Source organism: Dipodomys merriami, unplaced genomic scaffold, assembly GCF_024711535.1.
Source record: "Dipodomys merriami isolate MVZ:Mamm:240054 unplaced genomic scaffold, mDipMer1.0.p SCAF_14, whole genome shotgun sequence".
Taxonomy (NCBI): Eukaryota; Metazoa; Chordata; class Mammalia; order Rodentia; family Heteromyidae; genus Dipodomys; species Dipodomys merriami.
The window spans coordinates 40,945,700-40,963,983 of NW_027202715.1; the positions used below are offsets into that span (position 1 = coordinate 40,945,700).

The 18,284-nt window shown below is 45.4% G+C and overlaps 1 protein-coding gene across 1 annotated transcript in view; it reads left to right on the plus strand.

Annotated features, from left to right (window-relative positions):
• Nucleotides 1-346: 346 nt before the first annotated feature.
• LOC138825677 (metal transporter CNNM1) overlaps nt 347-18,284 on the plus strand; it is a 48,856-nt gene continuing 30,918 nt past the window's right edge. The window contains exon 1 of the mRNA XM_070020358.1: nt 347-1,931. Within this exon, the coding sequence (XP_069876459.1) occupies nt 347-1,931 (1,585 nt within the window). The remainder of the gene's footprint in view (nt 1,932-18,284) is intronic.

Genomic DNA, 18,284 nt, shown 5'->3' on the forward strand with positions numbered 1-18,284 from the left:
AGAATGCGAAGGCCAGAGGCAAAAGAGACGCTGGGAAATTTCCTGGGCCAATGGGGGACGGCGGGGATTTCCGTGCTGGAATCGGAGGCCCCTGCGTAAAGCTCAGCGTCCCCCAGGCTGCAGCTCCCATCCACTGAAGTGTGTCCAGGCGAGTGCGCGGCCGCTCCCAGCGCCCCGCAGGGTCCCCCCTCTCCCAGGCGGGATCTGAACCCCCCACGCGCGCAGGGGAGGGAGGGGGCACGCGTGGTGACCTGCCTGGGGCCGGATCCCGAGCTGCGGCTCCTCCTCCTCCCTCCGGCTCTCGCTCGGCTTCTGCAGTATCACGTGCAGCCGCGCCGGGTGCAGGATGGCGGCGGCGGCGGCGGCGGCGGCGGCGGCGGCGGCGGCGGCCGCGGTGGGCGTCAGGCCCCGCGCTTCCTGCAGCCGGGGCGCGGTGCTCCTGCTCTTCTTCTCTCTGTCTCCTCGGCCCCCGGCCGCCGCCGCTTGGCTGTTGGGTCTGCGGCCTGAAGACACGGCGGGAGGCCGCGTGTCCCTGGAGGGGGGCACCCTGCGCGCGGCCGAAGGCACCAGCTTCCTCCTGCGCGTCTATTTCCAGCCGGGCCCCGGCGCGTCCGCCGCGCCCGCGCCCACCGTGGCCCCGGCGGAGAACAGCACGGGAGACTGGGCCCCCCGGCTCGTGTTCATCGAGGAGCCCCCCGGAGGGAGCGGCGGGACGCCTAGCGCGCTCCCCACGCGCTCCCCGGGCCCGCAGCGCTGCCGCGAGCAGAGCGACTGGGCGTCCGACGTGGAGGTCCTGGGGCCCCTGCGTCCCGGGGGCGTGGCGGGCTCGGCCCTGGTCCAGGTGCGGGTGCGAGAGCTGCGCAAGGGCGAGGCGGAGCGCGGCGGCGCGGGCCGCGGCGGGAAGCTCTTCTCGCTGTGCGCCTGGGACGGGCGCGCTTGGCACCACCACGGCGCCGCCGGCGGCTTCCTGCTGCGCGTCCGCCCGCGGCTCTCCGGCCCCGGTGGGGACCTGCTGCCGCCCGCGTGGCTGCGGGCGCTCGGAGCGCTCCTGCTGCTGGCCCTGTCCGCCCTGTTCAGCGGCCTGCGCCTGAGCCTGCTCTCGCTGGACCCGGTGGAGTTACGGGTGCTGCGGAACAGTGGCTCGGCCGCCGAGCAGGAGCAGGCGCGCCGCGTGCAGGCCGTGCGCGGCAGGGGGACCCATCTGCTCTGCACTCTGCTCCTGGGCCAAGCCGGAGCCAACGCGGTCCTGGCCGGCTGGCTCTACGCCTCGCTGCCGCCGGGCGTTGGGGACACCGGGGAAGACGACGGCGATGCCGGGGTTCACTTCCCGTGGCTGCCCGCGCTCGTGTGCACCGGCGCCGTGTTCCTGGGAGCCGAGATCTGTCCGTACTCGGTGTGTTCCCGCCACGGGCTGGCCATCGCCTCGCACAGCGTGTGCCTGACCCGGCTGCTGATGGCGGCCGCCTTCCCCGTGTGCTACCCGCTGGGCCGCCTGCTGGACTGGGCGCTACGCCAGGAGATCAGCACCTTCTACACGCGGGAGAAACTGCTGGAGACGCTGCGGGCCGCGGACCCTTACAGCGACCTGGTAAAGGAGGAACTCAACATCATCCAGGGCGCCCTGGAGCTGCGCACCAAGGTGGTGGAGGAGGTGCTGACCCCGCTGGGAGACTGCTTCATGCTGCGCTCCGACGCCGTGCTGGACTTCGCCACCGTCTCCGAGATCCTGCGCAGCGGCTACACGCGCATCCCCGTGTACGAGGGCGACCAGAGGCACAACATCGTGGACATTCTGTTTGTCAAAGACTTGGCCTTCGTGGACCCCGATGACTGCACTCCGCTTCTCACCGTCACCCGCTTCTACAACCGGCCTTTGCACTGCGTCTTCAATGATACCCGGCTGGACACGGTGCTGGAGGAGTTTAAAAAGGGTGCGTAGTGGTCTTGGGCCTTCCTTTCTCCCCCCTTCCTTCCCCCCATGTCCCTCACAATTCCTACCCCCTTCAGACGTGTTGCGCTTTCTTGGTGGTGGTATGAGGTTTCAGATGCACGGAGCCATGTCTCCGATCTAGGCTTGCCCCTCTCCCCCCACCCCCGCCTAAAAAAGCTAGAGGAAAGTCCTATCTGTTGGTTCCCAATGTTTCTCTCACTTCTTACATCTGGCTGAGCCCCAAGCTTCTTCCACTAACAAGATGCACCATGCTCTCTTTTAATTTCCCTCTCACCAGTAACTTTCTGGGGCCTACCAAGTGCCAGGTATTGTGTAGACAGGGCTAGAGTTAGCCCTGAAAGGTCACTGTTCTAGCTCCCAAGCATTTCACACATTACAGGCCGCTTCTGCCTACAGCTTCCCACAACAACCAGTTTTTGCTTGAAACTCCTCCCAGTCCTGGAAGCTCACCATCTCCAGAGTGAACTAACGCTGTTGCTGGACAGCTCCCACAGCTGACAAGCTCTTCCTTACCCAGACAGAATGATAGCTTCAGAGGCTCTCATTTCTGCTCCTTGAGTCAGGGAGAATAAACCTCAGACTTATTGGACATTCTTCCCTAGGCTTAACTTTCATAGATAACAACAACAAAATACCCGTGTTGAAGGATTAAAAATTGGGTGAAGGCAGTGGAGTTCTTGTACTTCCTGGAACTCTGGCCCCATGAATTAGTGTATATGTGGAACTGAAGAACTATTTCTGCAGAGCAGAGACCCTTGAAAGCTTGGATATCCAGAACAAGTGGAGTTTCCTTCTGTGAAGTTACCATGCCCTATCCCCCAACCTCAACCTTGATTTCATATCAGGCTATATGACATGGTGACTTTATGACTGGGGTTTGTCTTTGGAAACTGCCTTCTGGGGCTGAGTACAAACACACTCAAGAAAAATCAGCTTGGGTACTTTAGAGTCAGCCTTCTTGGCCTTAAGTTTGACTCTTCCTTTAATTCACCAGGTCTGGCTCAGAACAGTAGCTGGTTGTTTTTGAAAATCATACTTACTTCTAAGCGCCACCATTGAGAGCATTCAAAAGACAGTCCCTGAAAGCAACTCCAGACATAGTTTGAGTACAGAAATGTGGTTAGAGTGTAGAACGTTCCAGAATGGAACGTTCTATATGTATAGAGGCACCCCTCTATACATATGAGTTGACATATTTATGGGGGAGAAAAAAATCCAGTCCTCGGACTTTAGAACCAGGCTTTAAATGTGATTCTGTGGTACAGAACTATTAGTTGACTGAATCTTTTATACAGTTTTTGCTAAAAACTCAATTTTACTGCCTTATCAGCATAGATACTCTTTAGGATATGAAATACAGGGAGAAATAGTGTGTGTGTGTGTGTGTGTGTGTGTGTGTGTGTGTGTGTGTGTGTGTGTGTGTGTGTGTGTGTGTGTGTGTGTGTGTGTGTGTGTGTGTGTGTGTGTGTGTGTTGGCTTTGAGGATTGAACTCAGGGCCTTGGCACTTGAACCACAGTACCACTAGGGGCTTTTTTGGTGGTTAATTGGAGATAGGAGTGTTATAGACCTACCAACTTGTGCAGCTTTTGGACCATGATCCTCAGATCTCAGCCTCTTGAGTAGCTAAGATTACAGGATTTTCCTCTTGAAGCAATATTTCAAAGACTTCTTCTTTTCTTTCTTTTTTTGTTTTTGGTCGATCATGAGGCTTGAACTCTGGGCCTGGGCACTGTCCCTCAGCTCTTCAGCTCAAGGCTAGCTCTCTACCACTTGAGCTACAGCACCACTTCCGGATTTCTGGTGGTTTATTGAAGATAAGTTTCACGGACTTTCCTGCCCGGGCTGGGTTTGAACCATGATCCTCTGATCTCAGCCTCCTGAGTAGCTAGGATTATAGGTGTGAGCCACCAGCACCTGGCATTCAAAGACTTCTTATTTATCAAAGCATAGCTCAGAAAGGGAAAAAAGTTTGAAAATTACCTTGTTTCAGATTCGGGGAGAGAAAAGCCTTAAAAATTGTGTTGCTATTAGGAGAAGGGGAGAGAAATGTTAATATGGCAACTCTTTTAACCCGATCTGGGGCTCTGCCTTTCCCTCTTCTGAATCCTTGCATTACTAATTCCCATTGCTCTCAGGGGTTCATCCCTGTAGCTTGGCTTGTAGACAGGCACATTCTTACCATGGCTTGGCATGGTTTTTTCCTGTGCACTGCATCTTTATTGTCTTTAGGGGTCCAAACTTCCTCTTCTTACTAGGACACTAGTCAGATCGAAATAGGGACGAATCTAAAGGCCTAGTTTTAATGTATTCATCTCTCACCTGTGATAGTTAACATAGAGAGTTGTTAAGAAAGTATCTTATTGTCATATGTGGTCAGAATACATTTTAGTGAAACACCTGTGAACATATTCACTTAGTATTTATGAGCATCTCTATGGTTTTAGGCAACCATGGAGACAGGACCGTCCTCAGGAAGTTAACTATTCCAGGTAGGATAGAGGTATATAAGAGTAATCTTTAGAAGCAGGAATTGATGCCGGGCAGCTTGTACAGTGCCCTGCACAGAGTATAGGTTGTTCCACAAAAGTGATGTTGATCTGCAGTGAGTCCCTGTGTAGAATTTCTAAGTCCGGTCTGAAACAAGCTTGTTTGAATTCTTTCCATAGTCTGTCATTAGGTAGATCACTAAAGGGAAGTAGGTCCATTCTGTGGACTCCAAGCCAAGGAAGGAATTTCCACAGCCACTCATGGACCCCACTTCCTCCAACTGTGCTCCATGAACCAGAAGCACAAGTCTTACCTGAGAGCTTGCTGCAGATGCAGTTTCCTGTCCCACCCTAAGTCCACTGAACAAAAACCTTTCTGTCTGGTGGGATTTTGCCTCTTTTTGTTTTTGAGACTATGTCCCATGTTGTAGTCCATGCTGGCCTGGAACTCTCAATCTTCCTGCCTCAGCCTCTAGGGTAGTGGGATTCATAGTCACTCACCACTTTGCTGATGGAAATTTGCATTTCAACAAGCCTTTATTAACAGAACTTTGGAAATCTACCTGGGATAGAAAGTAAGGAAGAGGGGCTGGGAAGTTGGCTCAGTGGTAGAGCGCTTGCCTTGCATGCCTGAGGCCCTGGGTTCGATTCCTCAGCACCACATAAGCAAAAAGAAAAAAGCCGGAAGTGGCACTGTGGCTCAAGTGGTAGGGCACTAGTCTTGAGCTGAAGAGCTGAGGGACAGTGCTCAGGCCCAGAGTTCAGGCCCCACAACCGGACCAAAAAAAAAAAAAAAAGAAAGTAAGGAAGAGGGCTGGGAATGTGCCTTGGTGGTAGAGTGCTAACCTAGCATGGATAAAGCCCTGGGTTCAATTCCTTAGTACCACATACACAGAAAAAGCTGGAAGTGGTGCCATGGCTCAAGTGGTAAAGTGCTATCTTTGAGCAAAAGAATCTCAGGGACAGTGCCTAGGCCCTGAGTTCAAGCCCCAGGACTGGCAAAAAAAGAAAAAAGAAAAGAAAAGAAGGAAGAATTAATAAGGAAATTATATCAGACTCCAAAGCCATATGATACAGAGGTTAGTTTCTACAAATTTGTTTCTGTAACTCTTGAAAAATAAAGCAATCTTTATCTTTTTAAGATAACTTTGGAAGTGAGTCTTTAATAGCTTTTCCATTATCCTCACATCCTTACATCTCAAATAACCAAATGATTGTATTAATAAGAGCAAAAGTTACCATTAATTGAACGACAGGCCTGCTGGCAGCACACCAAACCATTGCATACTGAGATCCACCCTCCTGCATAGGTATTATTAGCTATTTGACAGATGAAGAAACTAAAACTCAGACCCATAACACAGCCTGCTCAACTCTCCTCAGCTAATAACTGACTCAGATATAAATGAATCCCCAAACCCTGTAACCCTCACCCCTGCTACCTCATCCTGTTTCCTCCAACCTGGAATTCCTGCCACCTACAGATGTCAAGGCTGGATTTGCACCTCTAACTTGCTGCCCATGGCTCACTTCCAGTTTTTGCAGGTTACAAACATACCTATAATAATTGCAAATGTGAACATTGTACTTTGCAAAATGTTTCATTTATCACTTTTTTTTTTTGGCCTGACCCATAAAACAACTTTGCAGTTACAGGAGATGAGCTTAAGGCCCAGAAAGGTGGTTTGCCTGCGGAAGATCATCATTCACACAGATGATCTGGGTTCAAATCCAGTTCACGGGACTCCAGAGCTCTTTATCTACAAGGGATTTTTGTATTGATATATGTTGATTTTATGTAGTAAGGGGTCTCATTATAACAGACTTTGATTGTATTCACTCCTCAGTTACATGTTTCCATTTCCCTTCTACCTCCCTAGCAGACCCCCTGGATTTTTATAACATTGTGATTTTTCTCCCCTTCTCCCTCCAACTTCCACAACTGAGAGAAAACATGTGATACTGTCTTCAGGGGACTGATATTTCACTTAACATGATGATCTGCAGTTCCATTCGTTTTCCAGCTCCACATGGGAATTTATCTCTATAGTCCTTATAAACGACAAGTCTTCAGGAGTGTGGAAAAGGAAACCCAGCTTTCCAGTTTGTATTCTAGCTTCACAAATGGGAGCAGTGTTCCTCCCACTGGATTTTGAGTTCCTTAATGGCAGACAATTCATCTTACTTACTTTGTATTCTCAGGATAAGCACCAGGACTGCCATGACTAGGGGATGTAATTAAAAGTAGACATTCATTGAGTAAGTGGTTTTTAACTAGTTAACTTCCACATTTCTGTTTGAATGAGGTGAACTCTAAATATAGAATAATTTGTGTTTCATTGGCCAAAACAAATACTTGTCCTTTTTCCTAGGTGTCTACCACCAACCAGTGACACCAATATTCCTCATCACCCATCCTTATCCTACAATCGTTCTCTTTTAGTCTACTCAAGCTACCATAACAAAACAGAGTAGACAAAGTAGCTTCGGCAACAGAAATTTATTTGCTCACAGCTCTAGATCAAGGTTTTGGCCAACACAGTTTCTAGTGCCAGTTCTCTTCCTGGCTCGCAGATTGCTGCATATTTCTCAGGCATATTCAGAGAAAGCAAGAGAGCGCAGGTTTCTCCTCTTCTTAGAAGGACAACAATCCTCTTGAATGAGGCCTGCCGTTATTGCCTCATGAAACCCTAACTACTTCCTGAAAGACTCCTTGGGGAAATAGAGCTTCAACATAGGAATGCAAAACTTCACTCTGTAATAGTGGTAGGCCCTGAGTTCAATTCCTAGTACCAGGAAATAAAAGTGGGAAGGTGAGCTGGGTGCCAGTGGCTCAATCCTGTAATCCTGGCTACTCAGGAGGCTGAGATCTGAGGATAAAGGTTCAGAGCCAACCTGGGCAGGAATCTCTGTGAGACTCTTATCTCCAAGTACCAGAAAACCAGAAGTGGCACTGTGGCTCAAGTGGTAGAGCGTTATTCCTGAGCTAAAGAGCTGAGGGACAGTACTCAGGCCTAGAGTTCAAGCCCCACGACCAATAACAACAACAACAAAAAATAAAAACAAAAAAAGTGGGAAGGTGATTAAGAGCTCAGGCCCAGGTTCTATATTACCTAGGTTGATACTGGTCTCCAGTTAATTACTTAACTGGGTATATTTAATCTCATTAGCTGCAAAATAAAGTTATTATTTACTCATAAGATTGTTTCAAAATATTAAGACTATTACCTGACAATGCTTATTTAGTGCCTATCATATTGTAAGTGCTGTTAGCCATGATTATTCAATGTAAGCATAAATCTATTCCTCATTTGTGAAAGTGTTTCCTCTCTACTGCCACAAAAATAATCTCCAGTAATGTTATCCCACCTTAAAACCCTTCTGCAGCTCCCACTTATAAAGTCGAGGCTGGGAATGGAGCTGGAGGCATCCTCATGACCTCCAGCCCCAGTACTCCCCAGTCCCTACCACAGCTCTGGACACCTGCAGCCCTGAGCTCCACAGCTGCCCTGTGCTGCCTCCTGTCGCTGTCCCTTTACTCATGCTGTACCCTCGTCAGGAATATGTGTGGTCTCATTCATCCAGCTTCGGCTCCTCCTTCATCATTCAGCTGAAGGCTAGTATTGAACTAACAGGCTACACTATCAGGCTCTGCTTAGAAGTCCCATCGCACACCTTTTAATGAGTATTTACAGGGTCAGACTATGTTATCTTTGCAGATTTAGCACCTACAATAATAGAAGCACTTAAAATTTTTCTTTATTTCCTTTTGGCTTTTTGAAACAGAGTCTTCCTATGTAGCTCCTGCTGGCCTTGAACTTACAATCTTCTAGCCTCACCTTCCTGAGTGCTGGGATTATTTGTACATGTACCATGCCATCTTGGTAAATTTTCAATCAATGTTTTTTGTAAAACTGAATGGATGACTGGAGGAGCTAAACTCTAATATCATGGTTGGAATCTGCAGAGGTCTAGTAAGTGAATTATTAATTATTCCAGGCCAGTCATTTTCAGTGGTGCATCAAGTATTATCAAACTTTAAATGACTTAAGAAAAGTGTGGTACATATTATTTCTGCTTTTTTTTTTCTTTTTGGTCAGTTGTGGGGCTTGAACTCAGAGCCTGGGCACTGTCCCTGAACATTTTCACTCAAGACTAGTACTGTACAGTACTTTGAGCCACAGCACCACTTCTGGCTTTCTGCTGGTTAATTGGAGATAAAAGTCTCACGGACTTTCCTACCCAGGCTGGCTTCGAACTACGATCCTCAGATCTAAGCCTCCTGAGTAGCTAGGATTACAGGCGTGAGCCACGGTGGCGGGAGAGGGCAGGGTCAGCTTGTTTTTCTGCTTCTTCAGGTTTATCTATTTGTTACAATTCTTTTTCATGTTCATCCACTTTAAGCATGAAAAGGGGTAGATAAAGTACATGAGATACAAAATCTGCTCCAAAAAAAGCCTAGAGCCTAGCACAGGAATAATATTCCTCTTTGCAAAGGCAGGCTAGATTTACCTTCCTCCCATGACTCCCAGTGCCACTGCAATTTATAAATCTCTTGTCTCAAAATGCAAATTGATGGCCCTGTCCATAAACCATTAAAGCAAAAACGCTGTTATAGAATTATAAAGATGCAATTGCAACTTGGAGGACAGATAACTATGATTGGGTAATATATTTTGCTTTTATAATTTTTATGTGTGTGTACCATTCTGGTGCTTGAGCTCAGGTCCACTGTGCTGTCCCTACGCTTGTTTTTGCTCAAGGCTAGAGCTCTACCACCTGAGCCACAGCTCCACGTCTGACTTTTTGGAGGTTTATTGGAGATAATGTCTCACAAACTTTCCTGCCTGGGCTGGCTTTGAACCACAATCCTCAAATCTCAGCCTCTTAGATAGCTAAGATTACAGGTGTGAACCACTGGCACCTGGTTTATAAAATTTTTTTGAGGAAGTTTATAAATTCCCATCCTTACATATAAATATTTTAATGTATAACAATAGAAAATATGGAAGATAGTTATCTCACTATCATGAAATAATAACTTTTAATATATATAGGTGGCCCATGTCACCTAGCTATTCAGGAAGATGAAATCTGAGAATCACTAACCTAGGCAGAAAAGACTTGTGAGACTCTTACTTCCAAGTAACCAGCAGAAAGCCAGAAGTGGAGCTGTGATTCAAGTGGTACAATGCCATCCTTGAACAGGAAAAGCCAAGGGAGAACACAAGAGTCCTGAGTTCAAGCCCTAGTACCAGCACAAAAGAAAAATAGATAGACAGACAGACAGACAGACAGATAGAGAAAAAGCTTTCTGTAGACAAGGGAAAAGAAGAAAGACCTCTTCTGAATTCAGAGGCTCTCAGCAGTACAATGCTGATAGGTAAGAGCTAAACAACAGAGCTCTGTGGAGTTAGAAACACCATCTTCCAAAATAATAATAATAATAATAACAACAACAAAAATAAAACCAGCACAGGAGCTGTTTATTCTTCCTGGAAACTAGCCTGCCTATCAAGTGGCTTGTTGTAGTTGACTTACTCAGTCTTTGTTCATTTATTTTTTGAGCTTCACCTTGGGCTGGGCACTGCCCAAGGGCCTTGGAATCCTGTGGAGAGAATAAACACTGACCAGCTGCTAAAAGGTATTCCACGTGGGGCTTCCTGCAAGAAGTCTTTTTCTTAAAGTACCTTCAACCAACTGGTCAAGTATCAGTACTCTATTCTTGGTTTCTGGAGGGGGTAGGGAGAGAGTTATTCTCCATTTCACTGGGAAAAATAGATGTAATAATATGCTTTAAATGTAGTAAGCATTGCCAAATAACCAAAGAATTTGAATGAGAAAATAAAACAAGGGATACATAAAGATAATTATGCAAGATGGAACAATTCGGGGGTTTTTTCTTGAAATTTCTTCACTATTGATATTATAATGCTCTGCAATATCCCTTTTTTTTCATCCTGGCAAAAAGAAATGCCAGGTCATCACAGAATTTGAGCTGGAAGGGGCATTTAAAAATCTGAGGGAGAATCTAATTCATAGTTCTTTTTTTTTAGATTTAGCTTTCCTTTCCAGGCCAGTCTTTGTTGTCAGATTATCTTTAAATCCCACAGGCTGCAGTTAAATTTGATTTCTTCTTTCTGTCTTATTTCCTGAATTCTCTTTTATCTGAAGATTACTATAGCTTACCTCAATTCTGTGTTTTAGGCTCCAGAACACTTCTATGAAATATTTCTGTTTCTCAGATGAGGGTCTATAGGATTTCCTATTCCTTTCCTAAGCTGATCTACCTCTAGGCCTATGTTTGGGGACCCCTGAACCTTCTATAAAACCTCTCAATCTTGTCTAGTCCTTTCTAAATTGAGATTCTTTTTTGTTCTTTCCTCTCTCCATACCTCCCTTCCTTCTATGTATCAATGGGGCATTAATCTGTATCAAGCTTATGCTGAGGCACTGGGGACACGGAGATCAGATGGACATTATACCTGGCCTCCTGGAGCTTGCAGTCAAATAGAGACACCAACAAATAAGTGCATATGATGTTAAGTGACTTGTTAAGGGAGTTGTGAGAGCAGACGGTGACAGTCCCCTCGGTCCTGTGGGTAAGGGTAGAAGGTGCCCCCTGCAGGTGGAATTTGAGCTGAATTCTGAAGGGCTTAAGGAGTGCATCTGAGCCAAAGCTGTCCAGGAGAAGGGAGCATACATGCAAAGGATATGTGGACAGAGGGCAACGTGGGTACCATGCAAGATTCCTGGGCTGTTATATCCATCTTCCAGCCAGCCTTCCCTCTGTCCCCTGTGACTATGGACGTGTAGGCAGCTTAGTTCAGAAACATTCAGGGAGCACTGGGGCTCTGGCAGGCCCACACTGATGTAAAGGTGGGGATGTGAAGGGAGGAAGTACCCTGGAGGGAAAGCCAATCCATAGCAGCCCGGGGTACTGGCAAAGGGCATGCAGAAAACATCTGTGGGCCAAAAGGGCAAGGAGAACTACTTCCCCGGGTGATCTGGGAAAACTTCTCTGAGGAAGTACAACCTCAGCTCAGCCTTGGAAGAAGGAGTAGCCCCATGCCCAGCGGTGACGGATGGAAAGCGCACTGCCACCAAGGCAGGAAGCTGAGTAGACAAAGGCAGAGAGGAGCGGACACTCTTCAGCAAAATGAGGAACTAGGAAGAAGAAAGGATTTGTCAGACATAATTGTCATTCCTTTCAAATGCCCAAATAGCGTGTTTCCGCCATTTTTTGATGGTGATATTCCTAAAATGTTTTATAACGCATCCTGCCTTCCTTAACAAAGGATCCTAAATATAACATCATCTTTTCTGGATGACGCAGGATCACGGACACAAGAATGTAGTTATTTTATGCTTCAGTATAAATCAGTTCTCTCCTCCCTTTGCATTTTTGTCTGTCCTCTGGCTCTGCACTGTTGGTCCTCTTCAGGTCTGTCCCAGTGTAGTTTACGAAACCATTCCATCTCTTACCTGTCTTACAGCTTCTGTTTAACTAGAAACCAAGTATGACTATGCATGTTGAGAACTGTGAGCCTAGTCTATAGCACACTTCTACCAACATTGGTTGAATAAGTAATTAATCAGGCTTTGAGTAGGAGCATAAGGAATGGGGTCAATGGTAGAACCTAGGACAGTTCCTTCTGGAACCAAAGTCAAAGCTGCATAGTCAGACCTCCAGATAATGGCTTGTTAACATAGCTATTTTTGCAGTGTTGCTTAGCAAGTCAAACTGCCAACTGGCTTAGATGCTAGTGACTAATGACTTTTTTTTTCCTGCCCTAGAGATGTTGGTTACCATGGCATTCTGGATGACAGGGTTGGCTTTTTTTATAATTGCCTTTTAGTGGCTTGAGAAATTTTTGGTGATAAAGATGTTGGTTTTCTTTTTATTTCTGATCAAATAGAGCCTGATAATGGCGACAAAGTATAGGGGTTTTTTTTCTTCTATTTTTAACCAGAAAAAGAGAGAGCTTTGTTTTTGATAGAGGATTGGAAGGGTGATATTTTTATGTTTCTCTTCCTGATTTGGTAGATAATGGTTGATTGTATAGATTCAAAAACCACCTGGCAAGTGGCTGAGTATCTTTCATCTCATTCTAATGGAGTTCTTCAATATTGAAGAACTTGTCTTAATATTGGACAAAAACAGGAGCTCACAGCTTTTGTAAACATAAGAGGTTGTAATTGTTGGCAACATCAAAATTTCAGTGTGTCATATATCATCACAAAAAAAAAAATAGCTAGGTGCTGGTGGCTCATACCTGTAATCCTAGCTACTCAGGAGGCTAAGATCTGGGGATCATGGTTCAAAGCCAACCTGGGCAGGAAAGTCCATAAGACTCGTATCTCCATTTAACTACTGGAAAACCAGAAGTGGAACTATGGTTCAAAGTAGAATGCTAGCCTTGAGCAAAAGAGCCCAGGCCCCAAGTTCAAGCCCCACTACTGACAAAAAAAAAAAAAAAAAAAAAGCACTCTGTAGGCCCACCACTAGTACCTGACTCCTTACTCTTGTAATCCCAGCTATTTAGGTCACAGTTTGAAGCCAGCCTGGGCATGAAAGTCTGTAACACTCTTATAGTCATGATGAGTAATACCAAGTAATGACCAAAAAGCCAAAAGTGGAGCTGTGGCTCAAGTGGTGGAGCTCCATCCTTGAGTAGAAAAAACTAAAACACAGGGCCCAGGCCCTAACTTCAGTTCTAATGCTAGCTCCAAAAAAAAAAGCACCTTGTAAAGTCAAAGTTTTTTGTTATTTTGAGACAAATATCTTGTTATGTAGCACAAGCTAGCCATAAATTCCCAATTGTCCCACCTCAGCCTCCCACATGCAGGGATTATAGCTGTGTGCTACGACATCTCAAAAGTCAAACTATTGTTGCCTAGGACTGTTTCCCATAGTCTTAGAATCAGAACATTATATTTCTTTTATCCTATTACAAGTTAGAATTAGATTTCCTATCTTACCTTGCTATCCTTCCTCAGATCTCTTCAGGCAAAAAAAAAAATAATGTCCATATAAGCAAATATCTAAAATATCATACAATATCATAAAACAAAACTTCTCCAAGCAATCCACTAGAATAAATGATCAGTTCACTCTAAACATGGGAAGGTTTGGTATAAAAGGTGGAACTTTTATGAGGAGGGGGGATTGTGACTCCCAGCTCAAAGTCCTTCACCCCACTAAAACTCACAATCTATAGGGTGATTTGACTCTGGGTAAGTAGAAGATGGATGGTGCCATTTACTGTGGTGAAGAGAAAGAAAAATAGGGGTAGTGGGTCTCGAAGACCAGGAAGTCTTAGCTGGGTTTGTGCTTTAGATAAAGCAAGCGGACAGCTCAGCAAAATGTCTAAAACAGGATGTGAGTTTCAAATAGGCAGTGATGTTGAGACAGAAAGCATGTTCTCAGGAAAGAAGCAATAATTATTTTTCATGATGAGCTGTTCTGGGAGCTTTCATGAGAGTTGGAGAAAAGAGCCAATGGGGCAGCAGTTCCTTCTGTAACAGTCTATTAGAATCACCTGAAGGTTTACATGTCCCATCCCAATGCCCTGACCACACCCAGCTCCATGAAACCAGCATTTCTGTACCTGGGACATAGTTCTAAATAATAAAAGTGGGACATAGTTTTAAAATCCTTGGGTGAGCCAGGCACCGGTGGCTCATGCCTGTAATCCTAGCTACTTAGGAGGCTGAGATCTGAGGATCGTGGTTCAAAGCCAGCCAGGGCAGGAAAGTCCGTGAGACTTATCTCCAATGCCACTAGAAAATCGGAAGTGGCGCTGTGGCTCAAGCGGTAGAGCACTCGCCTTGAACTGAAGAGTGCAAGGACAGAGCCCAAGCTCAGAGTTCAAGCCCCACGACGGACAAAATAAAAAAATCCTTGGGTGAATCCACATGCAGCTAGTATTAAGAATTACTAAGCTAGCCTTTAAGATATGCTTTAAGATATGGTTATCTATAGGTGAGTGTAAAGTATAAAAGAATCTACAGTGGAAACAGAAAATAGCAGTCCCAAGGATGGGAGGAAAACCAAGAAGTTTTGGCCAGTTTGTCTCATCCTCGGATATGCATAAGAATCACCTGTCAATGCTGAGCTCAGATTCCAACTCAGCTGAGATGAGGCTTAACTGCTTTCACAAGTTCCCAAATAGCACCCATTGTCTGACCCAAGAACCACACTTAGAATAGCAAGTGTCAAGGGCTGTGCCTCTCAAAGTTGACTGTGCAGAAGAATCCCCTGGAGAACTCACTATTGTAGGTTGCCTGGTCTCCATCCCATCCCAAGATCCTAATTACAAAGGTCAGAAGTAGGGTCTCAGAGCATGTGCCCTGATAACGCTCATGCTGCTGCTCCAAGGAACACACAGAGTGGTAGCAAGTCACAAAATCAAAGGTAAGAAAGAAGTAAGAAGAGACCGTCTTTACTGTCCACCAAATGAATATGAAGATGCTACAGGAGCACCAGAAAGACCAGAGCAAAAGCCACTGCATTTAACAAGGTGAAGGTCATACCTGAGATAGAAACCATAAAATGATTTCCGCTTTCCTTAGGTCTCCATTTCCAAGCAATAGTCCTTCCACTTAGCTTCTATATTTTTAACCTTACAATTACCTTACTAAAGTGTCATAGCTATTTTTAGAAGAGAGAAGAATCAATGATTTGCTTTCTTTTTCTCCCCCAAAGCATAGGAAATACACTAACAAGGTTTTTGAGAGTGCACTCTCTGTAGGATAAGCCTAAACCATATAGAGCAGGTGAAGCTATTATTAAAGACCTTCTTGAGTGATGCTAATGTATAGCCAGCATTGAACTAGGTACAATGCATTACAACAACAACCGTGAAGGCTCTTACTGTTGGAACTGTACCATTGAGGAAAGATGGATCGCCATCAGTATCAATCCTAGAGAGACTCAAACTCCCGAAGCATCACTGAGAAGTCCTGCTCCAGATTCAACGAAACTACCCTAATAGTGTCTTCCAAACAAGGTTCAAACCACAGAGGCATAGTCTCTACTTTGTGTCTCATTGGGGTGTGGGTATTATTGAAGCTAGAGATGGGAGCTCTGAGAATGGGAGGATACTTAAGGGAAGCAAACATCAAGGAAAGTTAAGGAGCCCCAGCTTCAAGAAGTTAAGAAAAGCCAAGTGCAGCCACCAAGCCACCAGGACAGGACAGGGCTGCTACAGAGGCTAGACACAGGAATATGTCAGAGATTCAAACCATGGACCAGTTTAGTCCAGAATAAAACATGCTTTCTACAGCTCAGAGGCAAATGTAGCCTTCACTTTCAGGAAGTATATGGCCATGAAGCTGGCTGTTTCTTTACCTTTTATATCAACCCTGAGTTTTTTCCATCTGTTGGTGCTCAATGCCACAGAAGTAGGTCAAGAGATACTTGAGAATGCCTCATGAAGTAGGAATGCTTGAGACTTTTCCTATCTAAAGACTTATCTCTTGGGGCTGGGAATGTGGCTTAGTTGGTAGAGTGCTTGACTAGCATGCATGAAGCCCTGGGTTCGATTCCTCAGTACCACATACACAGAAAAAAGCTAGAAGTGGCATTGTGGCTCAAGTGGTAGAGTGCTAGCTTTGAGCAAAAAGAAGCTCGGGGATGGTGCCCAGGCCCTGAGTTCAAGCCCCAGGACTGGCAAAAAAAAAAAAAAAAAGAATTATCTCTTGCTTCTGCTATGTCTTCATGCTATGCAGTTTGTTCTTAGTCTTGCCAGCCCTAAAATTTGTCCCTTTGACTGTTTTTAGAAACTGGGAGGCTGATTCTGCCAGGACCCCATTGCTTTGGATGTGACTAAGGGTGCACATTGCAAGTCACTTAGCTTAGTCAACCCCTCCACATCTGCAGCACAGCATGGTTTTGCTGGTCTGCACGTGTCATCTTGGTTGCATTGATGATCCAAAAAGAATACTACCCCCACTCGCAAGGAATATGGCCGCCACATGAGTGAGGATTATTCAATGAATGTCAAAAAGAAGTTGGCTTGTTTAGGACTATGCTTAAGACACGTGTGCCTCTGTAGCAAGCTGGGGCCCAACTGAATCACTTGGGATTCAAACAGTAAAGGAGTTGGGAAGTTCTTCAAATATCTCACCAAAGGCCAGGCCCTTCTGTACTCTATATTAGGCCTCTTGACGCACTGGGAAATTATCTGTAAATAAGATAATCATCATTATTAGCCTACGTTATTTTTATAGGCATTTCACTTTTCTAGAAAGTTGGAAGAAAACTGAAATTAATAGACTTTGTGAAGGCATTTGAAAATGTCAGCTAGTCTGTGGAGGGATGATGCAACAGAAGAGGCCACAGTTCTCATTTACTAAGAGGTAGAAGAAGGAAATAACCAAACTCTAAAGTCACTCCTTCCAGGAGGCCATTAGGAAGCAAACACAGCACTTGGCCATGGGAAGAGATATAGTAAAGGTCATGAGCCGACACTTTCCCAGAAACATTTATAGTGACTTGGGAAGTTAGAGCTCCCACTGCTCCACGTTCGCCCTTGTTGTGAGTTTTAACTATTCCTAAGCCATCCCTCCAATTGGATGAAACCACTTTGCCCAGCTCTCAGTGGTGTTTGCTCCCAAATTCTTCCCTTCCCGTCTGTGACCCAGACCTCCTCACCCCTTCTGCCATTTACCATTTCCACCACAAATGGTTCCCTGTCTCTTGGTCCCCCAATGGCCTCACTTGTGTCTACTTTTGGACTCCCCATCCTAGAGCACAAAATGACAATATATGATCTCATCTAACAGTTATTAGCACCATCACCCATGTCCATTTTGATTTCAACCTATTATACAGATAAGGTACCCTTTACATCTGTGGCTTGTAGCTTGTGGCTTGTGACATTGAACCTTACCAATTTCCTATACAGGCATTCATTATTTTTTTTTTCTTGGTTGGCTTTTTTTTCCCCTTGAACTCTGGGTCTGGGCGCTGTCCCTGAGCTCCTTTGTTTTAGCTCAAGGCTAATTCTCTACCACTTTGAACAACAGAGCCACTTCTGGTTTTCTGGTGGTTAATTGGAGATAAAGAATCTCACAGTCTTTCCTGCCTGGGCTTGATTTAGAACTGCAGTCCTCAGGTCTCAGCCTCCTGAGTAGCTAAAGATTAGACATGAGCCACCAGCATTCAGCTCAGGTGGCTTTCTTTAAAAAAATAAATTAATTACTTTGCCAGGCATTGGTGGGATACCTGTACTCCTAGCTGCTTGGGAGGCTGAGATTTGAGGATCGTAATTCAAAGCCAGCCCAAGCAGAGAAGTCCATGAGACTCTGATCTCCGATTAAGTAGAGGTATGGCTCCAGTGGTAAAGCACCCGCCTTGGATGAAAAAGCCAAGTGAAAATGCAACACACCTAAGTCCAAATCCAATACCAGTACTAACTTCATAAAAGTATAATTCACAAATCAAAAATGCTTAAAATGCATTTACTATATTCATAGAGGTATGCAACTATCACTCCCATTCTCTTCTTTCTCAGTTCTCTGCAAGCACCAGTCTTCTTTATTCCTCTGTAGATTTGTCTGTTCTGGAAATCTCACATAAATGGAATCATACAACATGTGGCCTTTTGTGTCTGGCTTATTTCACTTCATAATAATGGTTTCAACATTTATCTAATTTTATGACCATATAATATTCCATTGTACAAATACACCACATTTTATTTGTTTGGAAATGTGGGTTATTTCTACATTTTTGCTATCATGAATAATGCTGGCCATGTGTTTTAATTTCTCTAGGAGTGGAATTGTTGGATCATATGATCATTTTATGTTTAACATTTTAAAAGATATCCAGAAATTA